Source organism: Macrobrachium nipponense, chromosome 49, assembly GCF_015104395.2.
Source record: "Macrobrachium nipponense isolate FS-2020 chromosome 49, ASM1510439v2, whole genome shotgun sequence".
NCBI classification, from domain to species: Eukaryota; Metazoa; Arthropoda; class Malacostraca; order Decapoda; family Palaemonidae; genus Macrobrachium; species Macrobrachium nipponense.
Genome location: NC_087224.1, coordinates 12,070,535 through 12,084,372, shown reverse-complemented (window position 1 = coordinate 12,084,372; position 13,838 = coordinate 12,070,535). Strand labels below are relative to the sequence as shown.

Genomic DNA, 13,838 nt, shown 5'->3' with positions numbered 1-13,838 from the left:
TCAGATCCTTTCCAAATGGTTAAACATGGGTGGACGAAAAAAGCAAGATCAAGGTTAAAGCCAGAAGAGTCTTTAATATCAAAAAGATAAATAAAATGTTTAAAAATAACAACGCAGACAAAGGACGGTTTAGGGATTAAATAACCGAGGGCCATAAACTTTAATCAGAAAACAAGTATCTACCAAATACGCAACTACAGGCTCTATATTGTCTGTCTCCAGTGCCAAAAGACAGACAAGACAGACAGCAGCAATCCCTAATCTACAGAACAAAAAATTAAGGAGAAGAATATGGAAAGAGCGAGAGTCAAGCCACAGATGGGACGTGAATATACTCACGCTGTGACAGCTGGAAGATAGAGTAACACAGGTACCACAGGGGAATCGTCATTGCCGATCACTATGAACCCCATATGCTTTATTCTCCGACGGAAGTATTGGGTATTTCTAGCAAGTTGATTTAGGCGTCGTTTACCTACGCGAAGTGAAGCATAAGGATCAGGGTTAGTACGAGGATCTGAGGGCAGGGTTTTCAACACGGCCAGAGGCAAGGTTGTTCACTAGACTGCAGGCTATAGGTCAGGTGAATGAGATGTTAAGATGTGGTGCCGGGTATCACTCTGCATGACGACTATAAATTTCAGACTTCTCTTATTAAGGTAAGTATACATGTGCGCAGAACTTTGTTCATTATTGTGTGACTCCAAGTGAACATTTTGAATCACAAATACCAAATGAGTGTCTTAATTGCTGGAAAGATGATTTACTCATAATAGTAAGTCCCTATCAAAAGAACTCTGTTTTCTATAATAATAATATATTACACCTGTTAATATAACCAGGTATTAGATAAAATTACCTGCATTTCCCTAACATAAAGTAGCCTCATGTTCGTTTCTTTTGCTAATTTACCTTCTGTTACGTGTATTACTCGAACTGATGCTACTTCCTAATTTTTAGTGCAGTTTAAACAAGCTGTACTATCCTGACATTTAGTGGTTTTCTTTATACTATTCTTTTTCTTTCTGAGCTGAGCTGACAAAAGTGCTGGTTTTCATCATTCCATACTAACAAACAAATCATGGGATCCTGCTTTTGTGAGGCAATCTCAAAGGGTCTGCTTCTTGGAGACAAGTTTTGAAAAACTGGAGCAAAGTACAAAAAATATTTTGTATTTCAAACCATAACACAAAGTTTCAACTCCTACAGTTGCACATTAAAAGAGAACTCCTGTTAAATACATATACACTTTAAAACAACTACATTAAACATGTAAGCAGTAGGGGAAGTTAGTCAGTTGGATGGATCTCAAGTCTAGTTAATTTCTTATCTTTATATCTATATTCCCAAATTGCTAATGCCTTTGGAGTGTTTATCTATTTACTTTATCACCTACTTTTTTCTTACTTTCTTGTTGGCATGCAGGATATTCTGATTACAGTTTTCAAATAATTTTTTCTGACTCATCTATCATCTTCACCTGTCGTTTAAAACCTGTTGTATTTTATTGTGAAACTGGTGCTAACATTTTCTCACTGCGTTCTTCTACCTTTGACCTATAAAAAGCTTGTGATATACTCAATTCACAAATTGAACAAAAACTTTCCCTAATTCATTGGCAGTCTTTCTTTAATTCATTTATTTATCCAAGAGGAAATGTAAGCCTGCATGCTATTTACAGAAACAATATTCCCTAAAAATTCCACATGTCAAGAGCCTAATTCCCTAAGCCTTATTTCCATGACTAGAATCCATACATGTTCACGTCCAAAGGCAATCATGATACTATAAAGAAAAAACCTATGAATAAGACAATGAGTAAATCATTTCCTAGCGGGACACCAAAAAATGGACCCTGGCTCTCTGAGAAATAAGTGAAAGACGTCAAAGCATATGGGGTTACAGTACATCCAAACCTCCTAACACTAAATCTGAAATGAACTAAAGAAGGAAAAATTACTACAAAGTCTACTTCACTCCCAAAAAAAAGAAAAAATAATTTAGGATCTGCAGTACAAAGGGAACTACTGATACTGCATACTGGGAATAAAAATCCACACGGTCAGGAATGAGTTGGTAATCAGGAACACAATCAAAATTTCTACTGCAGTATGGTACCAAAAAAAGCTTTACATAAATATTTAAATGGTCTGCTTTCTAATAAATTAACAGCACAACTTTAACAAACCCTTACCAAAGCTATTTAGGAAAAGTACTGAAAGAATCCAAATAATGTACAACAATATCAGGTGCATGCAAGTGACTGAGTCATAGGGGAGCAATACCAGCAAAGGGAAAACGTTAACAAAACAGCAATCTCCATTTGTGTGTTGTTTTTCTGAAATGAACTAAAAGTTTATAAAAACAATCCTTACTGCCGCCTCATTATTTTTGTCCTTGATTGCAGAGGCAATGAATCAATCAAAATAATCCCCAAGTACCTGTGATGAGATGTCTACTACATATATGCAGCCACCTAACTTTTATCAGAACTCTGAAATTAGTCACTATTCCTTTGCTTAACTGTACAATGAGCTGACAAAAATGACCAAAGCATGCAAAGGTGAAATACATAAACGTTACGCACTGAAATTATTGGGACGGAAGCCTAGTACAGTAATCCTCAGGTTACAGCAGTCTCATGTTATGGTGTTTCCGTCCAACTTTATGGAGCTTGGCTCACGGCACTGTTAAACTGATTTCATGACACTATAAGCAGTTTCATGGTGCTGTACCAGGTTTTATGGCACCTTAAGCACTGTTCATTCCCATTATATTATGATGATGATCAGGTTTACAGCATTTTTTGGATTATGGCACACCACTGGGAATGAAACTCCACCATAAAACGGGGACTGCCTGTATGTGATTATATACCAAGTGTTTAAAAGTAAGTTAAGCATTTCTAAGTTTTACCAGATCACTTAGCTGATTAACAGCTCTCCTAGGGCTGGCCTGAAGGATTAGATATTTGTACGTGGCTAGGAACCAATTGGTTACCTAGCAACAAGACCTACAGCTAATTGTGGGATCCAAACCATATTATATCGAGAAATGAATTTCTATCACCAGATATAATTTCTCTGGTTCTGCGTTGGCTGAGCCAAGAATCGAACTTCGGACCACCGGATTGGCGGCCAAGCGCGAAATCCACTCGTCCACGAGGAACTACTAACTGTTTTTAAATACAAGTCTGCTGAATAATCAGTATCGTCATTAAAATGATCAAAATCACAGGTTCTGGTATACGTACTAGGGTCATATTTTCTTATAAGAAAACCTGCTATCGACACAGGGTATAAGAGATACATGGATGCACCAAAGTTAAAGAAAAAAAGGAATAAATGGTAAAAAAATGAATTAGCGAAGTAACTCAATGACAATTCAGTATAATGAAACTCAATTTACGGATCTCCTAACTATGGCTTCTTAGGTCTCATACAAGATTCTTGAATTTTAAGTATACTCAAATAGCTATTGTAAGGTGAGGGCACAAACAAGCAACATACCCATTCCCAAGAAAACTTACATACCAGTGTCTTGCGCACTTCACCGAGGGGTAACATATCCAACTATTGGCCAGGCCCAAAGGTACTTATTTCAATGACAGACTTGATCTTTGGTCATTCAAAACAGCATAACTTTTATTTCAGTGACTGACAGATGAGCTGTGTATTGGACATATTACTGTCTGACTTTCACTGATCATCAGCAAGTAACTTTCAAAGAGTTATATTCAAGTAATAACAGACCTGATATTTATTGAGAGGCTAGAAATGGGGTAAGGGGGTAATCTTGATGATCCAAACTTTTGCAGAATTCTTAGCAATAGTAAACCAAGACCTCGATAATATAGTGTTACACTAAAGGCTTCGTGTACAATAATGTAGTACTGTGCTCCCACACGGACGTGTAAAATCCCCAGTAAAAATGCTTATAACTGCCAAATACTGTGTAACCGTTTAACTAAAATGCTTATGACTACCTATTTTAGCAGTTCACTGCCTACTTTAATATGGGAAAAAAAAAAAAAAAAAAAAAAAAAAAAGTTCCCACGTAAAGGTGAAAGATACGTTCCATAAAAATCTGCAATAAAAGTGAAGGAGGATAAAGTGAAGTGTGCTAAAAAGAAGCACGATAAAGTCGGGTCCACTATTGTACCGTCCTGGTGGTCTTTATCTCTAATCACAAAAAATGATAATTAGTACAATGTGGACAACCCTCCCTCTGTTAGATTCATGACGTGGGATAATCATCACCATCTGCATCAGTTTAACCGACTACAAAGAGAGAGACATTCTTAGCCTCCCATAACAATGGCTGGCATGAAACATTCCTTTGAAAATGAGAAAAAATTCAGAGAAGGAAAAATCTGAGGAAACTGAGTTCAGTCAAGGAAAATATATAAAGTGCAATCCACTGGAGGTACATTATCCCAAGTGAAGTAGAGAGAGAGAGAGAGAGAGAGAGAGAGAGAGAGAGAGAGAGAGAGAGAGAGAGAGAGAGAGAGAGAGAGAGAGAGAGAGAGAGAGAATGCTGCAAAAATAAAATACCGTATGTCAGAACCTGTAACCTGATTGTATGTCAGAACCTTTAACCTGATACTGTTATAAAGAATAGAAGTATGTCCAGACAAACTAGTCTACGACTTAATAAATGCGGTGTCCGGTAATTTCATTGCAGTAATTTCGTTGTGGTAATTTCGTTGCAGCAATTTCATCGCATAGCAAATACATATTAGAGAATTTCAGTGCAAAGTAATTACATTGCAATGCATTACATCTCACGGTAATTTCAGAGCAATAGTTCAATAGTTATAAAGAACCTGCTTTTTACCCATCGCAAATGAATTTCAGAGCAATAGTTCAATAGGCCGATAGTTTATTATTTCTAAACAACCTGCTTTTTGCTCAAGCCACGTATACTACTTTTCCTTTATAAGAAAGTGTTACTTACAGTTTTATTCAGTTTTAGTTTTAGCCCTCAAAATGGCTCTTAAATACGTCTTAAGCTCAAGAAATATGAAAAAGCTCATTGATAATGGTAGTCTATTTGTGAGAGAGAACATCTGGTGAAAATACCATTTGGAAATGATATCAGGCTTATACAACTAAGTGCAGGGCTAAAGTTCATACAAATCAAGAATCTATTACAATACGAGTTGGAGAACACAATCATGCAGGCAATGACGCTCATGTTAAAGCTACTCAAGTTATAAATGCGGCAAAAGGAAAAGCCATTTCGACGCAGGAAACTACTCATTGCATCGCAACCCAGGCATACATTGGAAGAAAGGGTTGACTTGCGTGTGGTACCGTGTAGTCTGGAGGTATACGTAACTGGAATAAAGATGCAGGTTTCGCAGGGACTTGTGCTGCTACACTTCTAGCATTTCGAATATTCCTTTTTAAATGCTGAGGGGTTGGTAGCTGACCAGCAACAGCTTGTGATACACAAGCTGTTGCTGGTCAGCAGTTGTATGAGAGCAATGCAGATTTTGCATTAAAAATGCGCATGATTTCTTCCATTGCATTCGTGCTTGTCGTAGATGTAGTTGGCACATTTGAATTCCTAATTAATAATGATTATCCTGAAAATGCACAGCCTGTTCTAGATTACGTGTAGGATATAACTGGATTGGACGCCCGAACCGTCGGTCAGGACGTCGACCTCTTTGATTTGATCATATTTTATGGAATTGCTTCGACGCTGCCAGGCAAGGTGCCTCTAAAACAAACAATTGTTGTGAAGGTTGGCATTGTTCATTTAGCGAATTGATTGGCGCATCACATCCTACTATTTGGAAGTTTCTAGATATTTTGAAAAAAGAGTAGTCAAGAAATGTAATGGATAGTGCTGTTAGAATCCAAACGCATTGTTAACGATTATGAAAATTGAGAATTGCTCAACTATCTTAGGGGTATTGCCCATAATTTGTCTTTTTGAATATTGATGGCAATAGGTAAATTTTTTTTCTTTTTTGATAAAAATAAATGTGTGTGATTTTAGTTTATCTTTGTTTTTTAAACAATGTTTTTTTTATTACCATGTATTAATATGTATTAGTATTCGAATAAACACTTTGATAAAAAATTATTTTATTCCCCCTTTATAATCTTATGGTACATATAGTTATGTGATGAAATTATCACGAGATGTAATGCATTGCAATGTAATTACTTTGCACTGAAATTCTCTAATATGTATTTACTATGCGATAAAATTGCTGCAACGAAATTACTGCAATGAAAAGCCCTAATCACTACCAGAGTTCTAACAGATAAAACCAGAACACTGAAATTGTGAAATTTCATGTAAACTAACACTATAAGGTAATCCCTGGTTATCGGCAGAGGTTCTGTTCCCGACAGTGTGATGATAAAATAAAAATCGGCAATAGCAGCACTAATCCCAGGTTATCGTGCCAATAACCAGGGAATCGGTGCTGAAAAGATATCAGCATATATCGGCGCCAAAAATCCAGTTATTTTCGTCGCTTGACACGAGCCATAAACCCGGGTTGCCTAAAACCAGGGACTGCCTGTACGGTATAAAGATAAAGCACTGATTGTGTGCTGCCGGTAAAGTTTGTTTTGTCATGCAGTGAATTTGTGGCATTTTATATGATGCTTAAAAAATAAAACTCAAATGAATCATCACATTACGTATACTGATACTTCTCAAACATTGGCTACTGAAAAATCAAACTTAAAAATGCAAATGCAAGAATGTAACTGAACCTATCTAATCCATAACCTTTGCAAATGCAATTACGTACGTATATACGTATATTCACATTCAAAGTACAGTCAGTCTCCAGCTTACAACGTTCCGAGGTTACGTTTTTCAAACATATTCATCAGAAATTATTCCCCATTTACAACGCATGTTTCGGGGTTACAATGTCTACAATGCCAATCCAACAAAAGAAATATTGCTCTAAAACTTCAGAATAATAAAAATTTTGAGGCATTTTAAGAAAAACTCAATAAAAATGCAGTTTCCATAATTTTTAATACACCCAAACCATTAGTTTTCTTAGGATTTTCAACAATTTTTCCACGAAGATTTTTCGACTTACGACAATTTTCAGCTTATGACACCGAGTAGGAAAAGGAGGCCACTGTTTGTAAACTGGGGACTACCTGTACACTATTGCACTTGAAGGCTGCAGTAACTATCTAGTACTAACTGTTGGACTTATGATGACATTTTTCATTCAACTTTAAAACTGCACAACATTTTAACATACCATCATCATTGCCATTTTTGCCCATTATCGTTGACATGGAAGTTATGATCTGCTGGACGACGGGTGGTGACATGGAGACGGCATACATCTGGGCATGGCTATTCACTCTCAGATGATTGATCAGCTCCTGACACAGGGGGATAAACGTGGTTAAGTTTACAATAGAGAGATCAGTTATAGAAGGAATAGAATTTAGGCCAAAGGCCAAACACAGGGACCTTTGAAGTCATTCGGGCTGAAACGGAAATTGACAGTAGAAGGTTTTAAAGGTGCAACAGGAGGAAACCCTCACAGTAGCACTATGAATCAATTGTTAGAAGGTGGAAAGTAAGAAGGAGAAAGAGATTATTAAAGGAGGTGCAGTAAAAAAAAAAGGAAAAGGAAACGAAAGGGGTTGCAGCTAGGGGCCTAAGGAAGGCATACTGCAAAGAACCTTAAGTAATGCCTACAGTGCATTGCATGAGATGCACTGATGGCACTAACCCACACACCCCTACAGGTGAGATCTGTTATTTTCTAAAGAGAGAGAGAGAGAGGGGGAAAAATGTTCTTCATTCATTAGGGGAAACAAGCAACTACATACTCGATCAGAAAGTCTACCAAACAAAAATGATATAATAGTAAAATAAGATTTATATATACATACAGAAATCTAAATTCAAAAAATTTCATGGGTAGCGTTTCAACAGCTCAGTGTAGGTATACAGAGCTGTCCCCCCCCCCCGTCCCCCCCCCCCCCCCCCCCAAAAAAAAAAAAAAAAAAAAAAAAAAAAAAAAAAAACACACACACACCCTAGCAGAAAACACTGACACCTACACTGAAATAGTCATGTCCCATCCACTTAAGAGTGGTGGGTGCTCCAAACTCAAAAGGTGAAGAGATAACAGGAGAACATCCTATGCTTCCTTCCGCGATGCCATGCCATTCACTAAAAATGGTCTAGAGGTATTGAAAAATTTCAACATTTTTTAAGCTTACGTAAAAAATATGATAAGAAGCGAAGATCGTTTATGCCTCCAGTAGTTCCATAGCAGAATGGGAGTAAAGAGCAAAAGAAGTCTGACAACTAACAAGGAAGAGGCTGTTCTTATATCCTTAACTTTGCTTCAAAGTTAGGACAAAAAACACTCCACAACACTGAAGCCCATATAAAATGGAAGACAAAATGTTTAGTCAGAGGTAGACAGGTTCTTACTATAACTTCTTAGGTTATAGATGGTCCTGTTTCCTGTTTGCAATGAAGGCTAGAAGTCTTTAGCCATGGTAAACAAACAGGGATGTACTGCTTGATGAACCACTTCTTCTCACGGTGAAGGTTGGTTTCAGGGAGAAACTCTTCTCATTTCAGGCGGCCTGCGGTTACCATCGCCATCAGTTAGCGGCATTTCGGTTTTACAGCGCTTGTTAAATATATTCATATCTGGGTTTTACACTCTACAGGGTTTATAGCACTGTGGTCTGGTCATCGGTTTCTTAGGCTAGGTGCCGAGACCACCTCATAAAATACAAACATTACGAACATGCATTTTTTCCTCTGCTCTTTAAAAAGTTATCCTTTACTTTGCAGTATCCAATAATACTTTATGTACTCTTGCATTACTATTTGAGTTATAAAATACAAACAAACTGATCATGTTTTGGTTTGGAAAAATCAGTTGAGGACAGAAGAAAGATCATTTTGCCGTATTTAACTCAATTCAGATATTTTCTTGCTTCTATTTAGCATAAATTAATCTTCAGAAACTCTATTCATATGTGAGAGGGTTATTTTTATTTATATGAATGTTTTTATGCTGAAAATTGACTTAAATACGTGAACTAGACTTAGTTATTTTTTCTGTTAATAGATGGCGCTTTTGTCTGGTTATCAGTACATATTTTGGTATTTGTCGAAGCACCGAGAGACCCTCGTAAAATACAAACATAACGAATATGCATCTTTTCCTTGGCGCTTTGAAGAAGATATGCTTTACTTCACTGTATCCAACAATACTGTGATAGTCTCTTATTACTACCTATAGTATTATTGGAAAAATCAGCTGAGGGAAGAGGCAAGGTTATTTTGCCCTACTTGACTTGATTCAGAGCAATTTTCTTGGTTCTGTTTAGCAAAAATAGGTTATTTTTTGTTATATGAAGTTCTTTTAAGTTTGAATATGAAAAATATGTACGTCTTGTTGTGAACGCTTACTGTATTTTTTCATTAATAGATGGAAAAAACCGATTACTAGTTCATTATTTCATCCTATTTTCATATACAGGCAGTCCCCGGTTACGACGGTGTCGGCTTACGATGTTCTGAGGTTACGACGCTTGTCAATAGACATTATTTCCAGGGTTACGACGCATGTTCCAGGGTTACGAGCCTACAACGCTCATCTGGAAGATGAAATATGACACCAAATATGCAAAATAATCAATATTTGAATTTTTTTTTTTGATGAAAAATGCCATAAGAATGCAGTTTACATAGTTTTCAATGCACCCAAAGCATTAAAAGTAAGGTTTTCTTAGGATTTTTGACGACGTTCCGACTTACGACGATTTTCGGCTTACGACACGTCTCGAGAACCGAACTCCCGTCGTAACCCGGGGACCACCTGTAATACGAGATTTGCGTATTTATCTGTTATCGGTGTGAAAAAACAACAGTAAAAATGTGCTCTATCATGGCCAGTATTTTTTTATAAAAAAAACTTTTTTCTCCTCTATCATTTGTGGTCGAGTTGCATCCATGTTGCTGATACACAATAATTCAGTCATTAGCAGTGTGAACATTTTTTTTTCTCAGCTTAAGCTACAACTGCAGCTTAAATTTAGTAGTACTACTATACGTATTTCCTTGCCAATACCAATAAACGTATAATGCAGAACTATTTCATTCCTGCTCTACTTAGTCATTTGTAACATAACTACGGTAATTTTTTACCATCGTACGATGGCTGAAGTGCAAGCAAAACATTGTTATTATCAGGTTTGGTATAATAAAGCATCTCTCTCTCTCTCTCTCTCTCTCTCTCTCTCTCTCTCTCTCTCTCTCTCTCTCTCTCTCTCTCTCTCTTTATTTTAAAGATTTTTGGAAAAGATGCATATTTACTTTTTCTTCTGTGCTTATCTTAATTTTTGTCACTACGTAACAGCGGCATCTCGAGCTCATACGATCGTACCTCAAATTTTTGCTCAAGTAACAAAGCAAAAAATCGACCGAGTTGCACAGTTATATTTTGTACTTCTATCCTATTGAAAAACAAACAAATTGCAGTGTTGCAAAGTCGAATGTATACACGAATTTTGTCTTTTAAAATCAATTTATGCAACAATTGTAAATATAATTTGCTATAAAAACATGATTCAATGATATAAATTAAAATTTTATTATTCGGGCGCAGCTGAACAACTTATTGTCTTCATCATGTGAAGGGCTGTTACAAAGACTTCAAATCGACATGCGTACTGCCACTGTATCATATTTATGCACAAAATAAAAAAAAATACCCTGTAATACATTTTTCATACACATTTTAAACAAATGAGTGAAAAGTTATAACAAAAAGCTGAAGTTTCATTAACAAAATGAGTTATAATTAGCTCCCAAATTAATAAAATATAACCATGTGAATCTTTGTAAATGCATTTTCGGAACAGCGGCGGACAAGAACGAACACGAAAAAACATCCTCTGATATCGTGGAGGGCAGTTACAAAAGCTGCCTTAATTTGTATCATATTTCTGTACAAAAATAAAAATACCCTATACATAATATATTTTCATACACATTTTTAAACATAAAAGCATGACATTTATAAAAATCAACACATCGATTGTTAAATTTGCATTTTTTCAACTCTATATTTTTGGAAGAGCGGCAAGTGGCGGCTTACAAGAACGAACATGAAAAAGCATCCTATTTGATTAACGTGAAGGGCAGTTTCAAAAGCTGCCTTTGTATCATATTTCTGTGCAGAAATAAAAATACCCTATACGTAATACATTTTCATACACATTTTAAATATGAAAGCATGAACATTTATAAATCGACACACACATAGCTAAATTGGCACTTATTTAACTTGATATTTTCGGCACAGATTAGCGTCAGAGGTATATATTTTACCCTAATACCTATGTAATAACTCTCAATAAATTTTTTTAATATCATTTGCATAACCTTTATGGTCTGAACGATATTTCTACAAATGCATGTAATCTTTAGACATTAACCAAAAACTGTGCCATAAAATACCTTATTTCTTCAATAATATTTTTTGACGACAGCCGTAAAACCGATTCGCCGCTAAGCGATTGCGCCATTAACCACGGGCCGCCTGTACCTACACCGAGCCATTGAAGCGTTACCCCTTGAAATTCAAAATTTAGGTTGCAGTACAATGAGGAAATTATAGCAATATGATTACTGGGTAAGTCACATATACAAAACTACAATATATATTATATATATATATATATATAATATATATATATATATATATATATATATATATATATATATATATTATATATATATATATATATATATATATATATATATATATATATATATTATATATATATATATATATTATATATATATATATATATTATATATATATATATATATATATATATATATATATATATATATATATATATATATATATATATATATATATATATATATATATATATATATATATAGCTCATCTAATAATAACAAAAACAACAAAACAACCAACCACTCAAGAACATTTAATAAACTACAAATGAACTCCTACTCAAATGGAGCTTTTTAGCTTTAAGATAAATGCCAAAGTGAACATTTTTCTATCTGATCAAATTATGGCAAGAACAAAAGCATTAACCATCAAGAGCCGGGCTAAAAGTCAATTTGCAGCACCCCAGGGTGGGGAACTTTTGAGGTCAGTCGATTTAAGAAAATAAAAACACATCAATAGAAAGAGGAAGATATGCAAATGCACAAGGTGTAAGAAATTTTTTTTTACTAAATTTTCCCTACCTTCTACGAGAATCTGAAAATGACTATTTACAACCCCTTGTAGGGTCTCTTTCACATGTCAATCATAAATTTGACCAAGTTATACATGTTTCTAATAAACAGTATATTTCCTTTTGTAAAATTAATAATTATAGCTCTTACCATATCAAAACAGATAAGAACTATTATCAATAACAAATTCTAAGTATATTTGCTGTAAAAAATCTCCGTAAATTTACCAAGGTCAATGATGCAGTAACTTATTTGGATTATAAACTTGTTTTCTAATATTTCTTTGTGCTTTTCTCTACAAGATTATAATAATAACTATCATGAAAGATAAGAACTAACACCAACACCAGCCCTTGGGTATGTTTACAAGCAAATTTATAAAAAGACGTCACATGAGAGAAAGGCAGTGCATGCTCCCTTAAAGTAAAGGTCACAACGCACTCATGAGCCACCTTCCTTGATCTTGGCTAGTCTACAAGTTGCCATTAGTGAATTAATGGGCTATACAAGTATTGGAATCTCTTTCCCACCTGATTCCTTCAAATCAATGGCACGTAATATTGATGCTCACCATGAGTGAATTCGTCAACCACCCAAAACCTGTTATTGCTACTCATATGAGGGTATCCATTCAATAGGGGTTAAATTTAAGTTATTTGAAGCTGTCAAGAATCACTGAGTCACCCCTATACATTTTCATTCATAACAGCTGCAAACTGGCTCACAACGTGACATAACTTATGGAATACTCAACACTGTTATTATTGTTATTATTACAATTATTATTACTATTACTCTGATCAGAAGATGATCTCTAATTCATAAAGAAGCAGCCCACAGGGGGCCTTGGATTTGACTTCAAGTGTCCAAGGGATATGATATTCTTTAGAATGAAGTTACAGGAGGTTCAGGGAAATACAAAAAGAAGTACTCACTTATTCCAAATGAAAAATAAATTAGCAAATAAATAAATAAAATTTAAGTAGCTTATTCAAATACAAGGAGAACTGTACTAGGGTAGTAATGCATTGCATATTCGCTTGAACTTTTGAAGTTCCAACTGCACGACATCCTCTGGGAGACTGTTCAACAGTCCAACAGGATGAGGAATTGGGACCTCTGGAACTAAGAAGTTCAAAACTGAGGCACATTTACAGCATACTGGTGCTGCCGTTCAGCAAATCCGGTTGCCCTTGGCAGGAAATGGGGATCAGTATCAATTGTAAATGCAAAAGCTCTGTTAAAATAAAACTTATGGAAAACTGACAAACAGGAGAGCATCTGTCAATGGTCGAAGTCATAACTGCTAACACAGTAATCCCTCAATTATCCAGATCACCATTATCTGAAACTATACATTTTCCAACTCATCCAGACCAGGGATCAAGGACCCAAAGATTTATGATGTGTATATAATTTTCTAAAATATTAAAAACTGCCCTCTGATGGTTGGCAATGCTGTGTGGCTTCAAGTAAATGTTGGTAAAGCTGGCAACTGCCTACATTCATACTGACTGGGAAAGGGTTTGATGGGGTGGGGGAGCCTTTAGGAGGGTGGTTAGATGGCTTACCGCCATGGT

General features: G+C 35.5%; 2 protein-coding genes across 3 annotated transcripts in view; both read right to left on the bottom strand.

Annotated features, from left to right (window-relative positions):
- LOC135205331 (reticulon-2-like) overlaps positions 1-13,838 on the bottom strand; it is a 119,820-nt gene that overhangs the window by 66,005 nt on the left and 39,977 nt on the right. The window lies entirely within an intron of this gene.
- LOC135205172 (serine palmitoyltransferase 2-like) overlaps positions 293-13,838 on the bottom strand; it is a gene marked incomplete at its 5' end in the record, with an annotated part of 14,233 nt that continues 687 nt past the window's right edge. Inside the window, 2 exon segments of the mRNA XM_064235535.1 lie at positions 293-475; positions 7,253-7,379. Coding sequence (XP_064091605.1) covers positions 336-475; positions 7,253-7,379 — 267 coding nt within the window.